Genomic DNA, 8,858 nt, shown 5'->3' with positions numbered 1-8,858 from the left:
ATCGATCGTTTTCGTTCTTACCCAATGAATTGCGAATATGCACTGTGTTATTTTGAGCGTAAACGGCGCTTGACACATGGGGGCTAAGGACTATTTTGTTGAAAGCAAGGCTAAAGGCACATGGTAGCAGGAATGAAGTTCGTAAGCAAAGTAACTAGTGGTAAACGCACCAGATTCCAAGGGAAGACAAGCATGAGAAGGGGAAACAAAAAGTTAGTTGGGCAAATGACAATTAAGAAGTTTGCGGCTAAAGATTGGACGAAGCAAGTACAGGACCATGAGTCGAGTACTGAAACATGGCAGAAGCTTTTGATCTGTGTGCACTTAGTGGGGTTGCGGCTGCCGATGTTGTAAACAAGGAGCGATATGACAAGCATGCGCACTCATTCAGGCCGTGGCCCTGTGCCGGTACGTCCTCTGTCTGGACCCAGCTGACCCGATGGTCATCTGCTACTGCGTTGTGGGGCTCCGGGAGCTCGGCAAATACAAGGAAGCCGCCCGAATGCAGCGACGTGCCTTCGTTCTCCGGCTGCACCTGGCTGAGTCGAGGGCGCTCTACCGTTGCTCTGTGGGTCTGCGGGAGCTTGGCGAATACACGGAGGTCGCCCGCATGCCCCGACGCGGCTTCACCCTGAAGCCGCATTCCGAGCACGTCATCGACGAACTCGTGCTCCTCGAAGAAGACGAGTTTGTAGAGCTGACGCGGCACAAGATATGCGCTGGTGAGTTATCCGCATCAATCTATGCGCGACAATACCCGATCCTGGGCGCAATGCCCGCGAAACATTGGTATATATATATATATATATATATATATATATATATATATATATATATATATATATATATATATATATATATATATATATATATATATATATATATATATATATATATATATATATATATATATATATTGCTACAGTATGAGCCGGGTTGTAGTATGTGCCGGGGAGGTAGAAGAGGAAGACGACGTTGTCTGGTGCGCCTTGAGGACTCCATTTTTACTGCGATTGCCGAACTTCATCCTCACCCTGTAAATAAATCCACCTATCCTTTAATTCAACCGTAACAGTTTTGTGGTGGAGGTGATGGGTATCAATCCCAGTACCTCTCTCTCTCTCTCTCTCTCTATATATATATATATATATATATATGTGTGTGTGTGTGTGTGTGTGTGTGTGTGTGTGTGTGTGTGTGTGTGTGTACGTGTAAACAAATCTTCAACAGCAAGAAAAGCGAATAAGTGTTTTTATATAGATTTAGGAATGCAACTTATCAACGCTGCTCTAAAATATACAGTGGAATTTTTGTTTTCCCGGCTTAAACCAGTGTCTAGAAGCATGGTGTTCTCTGTAAGACGTACCTATATATTAGTACGCACATTAACTTACATCTATCAATCATCCTTTCAGTATAGCTAAATATTTCGAGATCTTCATTGACGCGATGAGGACAAGTACGAAAAAAAAAGGTTAAACTTCGAAAGCCATTGAAGTTTGAAAAAAATGAAGAAGAGGGGGGGGGGCGTACCTTCGATGGGTTTAGAGTTTCACATAAGTGTCCTTTTAGGCTTCTAAAAGCGCGCGAATGCATCCAAAGTTCTTGCTGCGATTATCACTTCTGGCGCATATAAATATATTTTACGGCGGTGTTTCAAACTTAGGGCTGTGCTAATATTGGACACTTTCAAAAAATGATTTGAACTGAGTTGTATTAGATTCGTTATCGATCCGGTTGGAGCGTGTTTAAATAGCTGACTATTTTTACGTTGGAAAAGCGATGTATTTTATTGTTTTTTTTGAAATAACGGTTTGCTGAAACACAAGCGGTTGAATCGTTCAAGCGTCTATCGATGCTTTACTCAACACGCCAAAAAAAATTTCCTCTAAACTCAATTTTGCCGAAGCGACTGCGTCTCTCAGTGCACTACCCTTACCATAAGATTGGTGATGTTCCTTCATGAAACAATATTCTCCGTTAAGCCTTAGTGTCAACAAAAAGCCATTGACTAAATATACTTTGAATACTCTTGAAACTGATGTATTCATTTGTTTAGCATAGTCGGAAGGCTCTAATTATCGCGGTACACGATTCTGATTTGTTTGCACGATTCTCGCAACTTGTTAAATGTAGCCGCATTGTTAGTTTGATTAAGAGACACCGTAGTGGAGGGCTCCGAAAATGTCGACCATTTGGGGTTCTTTAACGTGCATACATATCTGTTCACACGGGCCTACAACATTTTCGTCTCTATCAATAATGCAACCCGTGGAGCCGGGATTCGATCCTGTGACCTCCAGGGCAGCAGCCGAGTGTCTTATCCACTAAGCCACCGCTGCGGGACAGCATTGTTAGTTTGTTCCAATGTTTAAGGCGTCTCTTGGAAACGTTCGCACTGATTTTCGAAACCTATATGAACCGTATTGGATTTGCGATGATGACTATTCAATTTGTAGTGAATTCGGTTCTAAATTTCACTATTCCCACACCCCTAGTTTCTGGGCTAAATGAGCAGTGGCACGGTAACTGCATACGCCCACAAAGAAAGATTGGGCTGATGCCTTTCACATCTCGTGAACTTGTTAATGTTGCCAGGCGCAGGAAGGACATTCGTTTAACAGCCCAAGGTGGCAACATTAATGTGCTTTTCCTGGATTCGCCTGTAAACAATGCGGGTGCTCTTCACTCATTTACCTTTTGTTCGTTCTTGTCTCAGGTGTTTGGGAAAAGCTCTGGAGGCACTCAATTTGAGCGCAACCCGACGTCGCCTGTCGATCGAACAAGTTGTGGACCCATACACCAGGCGAGATATAGACAAGTACCTGCACCTGCTCAAAACTGTGGGGAGCCCAGGCTATGAGTTTGAAGAGGAGCAACAAGAAAGTATTCGCAAACGTCCACATGACATGCGACGACTTGCAGCTGCGCATCACCCCATTTCAGGCACGGTGTAACGTCAAGGGTCACTCTACATTATGTAACGCCAGCTTATTGTTTGTAGAAATGCAAACAGTCCAAAATGGGATAGTGTAGTTACTGCTTGAAAAGGCACATAACGAACAAACGAAAGCAACAAAATAAACTATTGTGAAGATGAATAAGCATCGTTTGCAACGGCAGAAAAAACGGGGGAGTGCACCATCCTCGCCTGGTGACAGGCGCTGACCACTTCCAGTGCTATAGCACTTTGCGCACAGGTTGCTGGTCCAATGGCGTGTGGACGCTGCAGCATGATACGACAGAAGTCCTCTAGTAGATGATTTGAGGACGCATTTTTTGGCGCTGCTGGGTGCGTGTTGTAATGGGTGGCAAGGAGCCGTCGAGTGCGATCGCGATGGTGTCATTAAGGCCCGGAACTCGGGCCACTCGCGCCCCAATCACAACAAGAAATGCGCATTGTTAATTATAGGGCAGAGTTTGGCTGTGATGGTGAATGAAGACACACCGAAGTGAGTTTCCCCGAGATGGCGAGTATTTACGAGAATTCGCAGCATTTTTGGGCAGCCATGTTTTCAGAGGCTGCAAGCAAGCAGCAGCACAAAGAATGTGAGCCATGCCTGAGCATTGTATGGGCTCGTGCGTAACTTCGAAGCCGGGCCCGGCCGAAGTAATCGCGAGTATAGGCTATGGCAAAATTGATACATTAAAGGCTTCTTCCTTAATATTCGAGTCCTAAGCGTTCGCGAAGGTTGATTACAAAGTATCTGATAAACACCACACATGACGTGCGAAGGACCATTGGACGGCATGCCCGGCTAGCATGACACAACTCTCGCCCGATAGGGTTCTCCCGCGACGCGCCAGCATTCGACATATTTAAAGGGAAATTAGCGGGTGATGGGGCCCAGAAACGGCCCTTCCAGCACTGCTGGTGCATCCAGGTTTGGTTTCTCCGGTATCGTGGTCTGGAAATTGGACCGTGGATAATAAACCTACGCTCGCTATTTTGATGTTTAAAAACTAGGTTCGCCTTCTTTGGGAATTAGAAAAACTGTGGCTTATAAACAACCACCCTAAATTTGGTGATCGAAAACTTTGTTGAAATATTGCTGTTCTTTATTTCTGACTGATCTAAATAGCACCCAAATCATCGTCCTACGAATTGGCTGTATAGACAAGCGGCTAGGTATAATATTTTTGAAGGAAAAAAACTGTATTGATGAAAACAAGACACCTTTCTTACTTTACATACACAATGCTCATTATTTACGTTTGTATGTACTACATTCATTTTGATAAACTATATACATTACTTATACGCAAGAAATGCTTTTTACAAAGTACAAAAAGGGCATCTCTCAATAAGCTCGTTGATTGCTTTTTAATATATGAACATATATATAATATATTCACGAGACATGTTATTTTGAAATTACACCGCCGGCAGGATGCTCCGGTTCTTTGGGTCAGACCAATAGAACGAATCTATTGATCTGCCTGTTTCTAGCGTTCCACGTCTCCATGAAGCAGAGCACGTCGGTGGCGGTCAGGTAGTGGTAATTTTTTATGTGTTCCTCAAAGCACCTCACGTCGAGAACGAGTGTGAAGAAGGTCAAAAGGTCGGCGTCTTCTCGCAGAGCATGAAGGAAACATTGCGTTATTGTGGGTAACCTGTGCTGCAAGAAACGCTGAAACTCACCCAGGATGTTCTTGTATTCATTGAAGGTGTTGTGGTAAAAGAGGCCTTCCGTTTTGATGTTGGTCAGGTACAAGTTCCCTACGTTGGTAGTGACTTAGTAACATATATACTTGAGTGTCTGCTGGTGCGTCATTCTCCCCTATAAATTGGGTACCTTGCACTGGGGAAAGCTGTTCTCATCGGCCGGTAACGCCCGTTTTATTGCCGAGGGTGAGCATGACCGTACAAGATTAGATTATTATCCAGGACGTTTCTATATCATACTCGTTCTGCACGGCTTAGTAGGCCCAAAGGTCCGGGTTCGCTTCACAGTGAGCCCCCTTCGCTTTCGTAACCAGGCCTGTGAACGCAGGGCCTTGGCGGCAAGCCCGAGCTGTGTTGCGAGCCAACCGCGGTGCTTCTTCGAATTCTGAGGTGCTCATGTGGCCGAGCGGTACCAATATTCTTTAACTGCCTGAGCGTTAAGCCAAGAGAAAAGAGGCGCGTGTGTGTGGGGCATTTATGAAATCACCGGAGAAGTTTACACGTCATCGCCGCTCCCGGAAAAGGCGTGCCAAGGAAGCTCTCTAAAACCTGGATTCAAAATAGCGTAGCTGCACGTGCCAACAAAAGGACACAAAATCGGAAGCGTGCATGCTCCTGTGGAGACGACTGATGGCAATTTTTGTAGCGCCATCTAAGAAGGCATAGACTGAGCTGGAAAAGAACTCAAAACGACCCGGACATAATCTGGACGTGCGGGGATGGCGCTTTTCACCACGTTGCGGGGAGATGTGTCTGCACAGTATATGTATAGCTTTACATGATGCATTGCGTCTCGACCCGAGCTGCAGCCGAGTAAAATATGGCTTACAGGGAATGAGAGAATCGTGCGGGTGTGTGCGATTTTTCGAAGACAGCGCAAATGTGTAGCCCAAGTATTGTTGCGAAAATCCACTTGGTCATACCACATTCGCGCAGAACGGGCTGGTACTCTACACTCTAAAAAAAGAGCGAGTAAAAAGGGTGTCTCTTTGTCCCACAACAATAATCATCATCTATATTGCGTTCCATCCTTGCGCTATCGCCCCGCGCCCGGTACATTCCGGTCACGATCGACATGCCCATTATCAGGGTTACATTGCATTCTCGACAGGAAAGTGCCCCGCTGCGGTGGTCTAGTGGCTAAGGTCCTCGGCTGCTGACCCGCAGGGCGCGGGTTCAAATCTCGGCTGCGGCGGCTGCATTACCGATGGAGGCGGAAATGTTGTAGGCCCATGTGCTCAGATTTGGGTGCACGTTAAAGAACCCCAGGTAGTCTAAATTTCCGGAGCCCTCCCCTACGGCGTCTCTCATAATCATATAGTGGTTTTGAGACGTTGAACCCCACATATCAATCAAATCAATCATCGATAGGAAAGTGGCCAGTGCCAAGTTTTCAAGAAAGGAAGCGCATGCAAGCCTGATGACGATTATCGTTATGGGACAAAAAGACACCCTTTTTACTCGATATTTTTTTAGAGGGTAAACTAATCGCAGCGCATTTTGGAATCATATCACGCATGGGCGAATCTCTGAACTTTACAGGGCTCTTCAGGGTGGGTGTTGTAGATGCCAAGCATTCATTGAGCTTGCTCCATACGGTGGCTATTGTGCTCTACCACGCATGCACGTCCTCACTCTCTCTTCTTCTTCTACGGTTCACTCTCTCTCTTCACAAAGCCGATGCTGTCAGCGTCTGCTAGATGTTTTATTGCGATAGCAATTATATGGCCACTCTCGGCTGGACTTCGCTGCCAGTGTCGGCGTCGATGTCATGAACCGTATATAGATTCGTCTCTATATATACGAAAACACAAGAAATATACAAAAATCCCAGAAGAAAGACTACGACGCGCGGAATCGACCATGGAACCTATAAATTGTGAATGCGATGCGAAGCGTTAGCCACTGAGCCCCCAAGAGGTACCTCCTTCACTGTTCGAACGGCGAACTATTCATTTTATCACAGGGTCGTGACGTGAATGAAGAGAGCAGACTCCACGTCGAAGAAGAAACTGTTTATTCGGGCCAAACTTGTGGCCGCGCATAAGAAAAGCAAGACACTGGCACTGATAGTGGTGAACAAAGCGTTGGCCGTCGATCAACTGACAAGCGGAGAAGCGCGTCGGCAGTTATAGCCTTACCATCGAATATTCTAGCGTTATCGCTAGCGGCGACGTAGGTCCCCGATTAATCTGCGAAGTTCCCGAAGTGGGCGTAACCTTAATGAAACGATCTACTTAAGCCTCGAAGCTTCTCGAAGCTTCTCGAACATCGTAGGCGCGGTTTTCGCTGAATGTAGTGTAACGGGGTGATAATAGAACTTGAGGAAAGGAACGTAGTATTGCCCCCTCTGAAAAACGCATCGTCCTATTGCTTAAACAAAAGACGAAGGTACAATAATAAAGAAAATAAACAATAAGTACAGCAACAACATCAATAATGCAGTTCCCAGGTTTGCGCATGCAATTATTTGAGGAGTACGACATGGACGACTTCAGGTCGAGCACGGCGCCATTGAGAGTTCTTAATGCCATCGCGAACAACCTCGTAGTCGAGTGTTCCGAGATGTCGCACTACTCTGTATGGTCCGAAGTACTGTCGCAGAAGTTTTTCACTAAGGCCACGTCGGCGTATCGGCGTTCATACCAAGACATGGTCCCCAGTGTGGTACTCAACGAAGCTTCGTTGAAGATTGTAATGGCGGCTGTCGGTCGCCTGCTGATTATTGATGCGTAGGTGGGCAAATTGATGAAATTCTTCCGCACGCTGAAGGTAGGCGGTGACGTCGAGGTTCTTTTTGTCAGCGACGTTTGTAAGCATAGCGTCGAGCGTCCTTTCCGGGCTCCTTCCATAGACCAACTTGTAGGGCGTTTTCTGCGTCGTTTCTTGGATGGCCGTATTGTACGCGAGAGTAACGAACGGAAGGATTTCATCCTATGTCTTATGCTCGACGTCAATGTACAAAGCCAGCATATAAGCAATGGTCTTATTAAAACGTCTGATGAGGCCGTTGGTCTGTGGATGGTAGCTGGTGGTGCGACGGAGACTTGCTTGGCTGTACCTCAGGATCACCTGAATTAGGTCCGCCATAGAGGCTTTGTACCTCGATCAGTAATGAAGACCTGTGGAGCTCCGTGACGCAGAACGATGTTGTCGATGAATACGCTAGCTACCTCAGAGGTACTGCCTTTGAGGAGTGCCTTTGTTTCGGTTTACCGTGTGAGGTAGTCAGTAGCTACGACGATCCCTTTGTTCCCGGAATTCGACGTCGGCAACGGTCCCGGTAAGTCCATGCCGATTTGCTGGAACGGTTGGCCAGGTGGCTCGTTGGGCTGGATAAGTACGGCAGACCTAGTCGGTGGTGTCTTTCGTCGCTAAGAGTCGCGGCAGGTCTTGACATAGGGAGTGACGTCGGTGGAACGTCATGGCCAGTAATACTTTTCTTGTATTCTTGTGAGCGTATGGGAAACACCGAGCTGTCAAGCCGTCTGGTAGTCGTGTAGGGCGTCAAGTATTTCTGGTCTCACTGCTGAAGAAACGACGAAACGTAATCGGCTAGAAGGGGCGAGAAGTTCTTCCTAAAGAGAAATCTGTTTCGCAAGAAGAATGACTTCAGTCTTCTCTTGAAAACATTTGGAGCAGTCGTGCTGCTGCCCTTAAGGTAATCCACAAGGCTTCTCAGTTCCGGGTCAGCCCGTTGTTGCCCAGCGAAGTCATCCGCAGTCATCGTTCCCAAGAAGTTGTCCACATCAAAGCCCACGGGCAGCGGTGGTTCGTTGGGGGCACGAGACAGCAGTCGGCGTCAGAGTGTGTTCTTCAAGACTTGTAAACGACGGTCACGTTGAATTCTTGAAGTTTGGGGCTCCATTGTGCGGGGTGACCGGAAGGGTTTTTCAAGTTATCTAGCCAACACAAGGCATGGTGGTCGCTCACAACTTTGAAAGGCCTGTTGTAGAGGTAGGGGCAAAACTTTGACGCTGCACACATGATGGCGAGGTACTCCTTTTTTGTTGTGGAATAGTTGGCCTCGGCCTTAGATAGTGTCCGGCTAGCATTACTGATGAATTTTCCCACGCTGGCAGTCATTTGCACAAGAATGGCGCTGAGTCCTACACTCTTCGCGTCAGTGTGTTATTCTGTTTAGGCATATTAGTCGAAATACGCAAGTATTGGTTGTGTTTGGAAGCGTCGT

The 8,858-nt window shown here is 46.6% G+C and overlaps 1 protein-coding gene across 1 annotated transcript; it reads left to right on the top strand.

The window, feature by feature from the left end:
• Positions 1–418: 418 nt before the first annotated feature.
• On the top strand, positions 419–3,030 carry LOC142777173 (uncharacterized). The gene is made up of 2 exons (XM_075881491.1): positions 419–722; positions 2,720–3,030. Exons 1-2 carry the CDS (start codon positions 440–442, stop codon positions 2,752–2,754), a joined length of 318 nt encoding a protein of 105 aa, XP_075737606.1. The 5' UTR covers positions 419–439; the 3' UTR covers positions 2,755–3,030.
• Positions 3,031–8,858: the final 5,828 nt, after the last annotated feature.

This window comes from Rhipicephalus microplus, chromosome X (assembly GCF_043290135.1).
Source record: "Rhipicephalus microplus isolate Deutch F79 chromosome X, USDA_Rmic, whole genome shotgun sequence".
NCBI classification, from domain to species: Eukaryota; Metazoa; Arthropoda; class Arachnida; order Ixodida; family Ixodidae; genus Rhipicephalus; species Rhipicephalus microplus.
The sequence above is the reverse complement of the archived record's forward strand: the minus strand, read 5'-3'. Positions and strand labels throughout refer to the sequence as shown.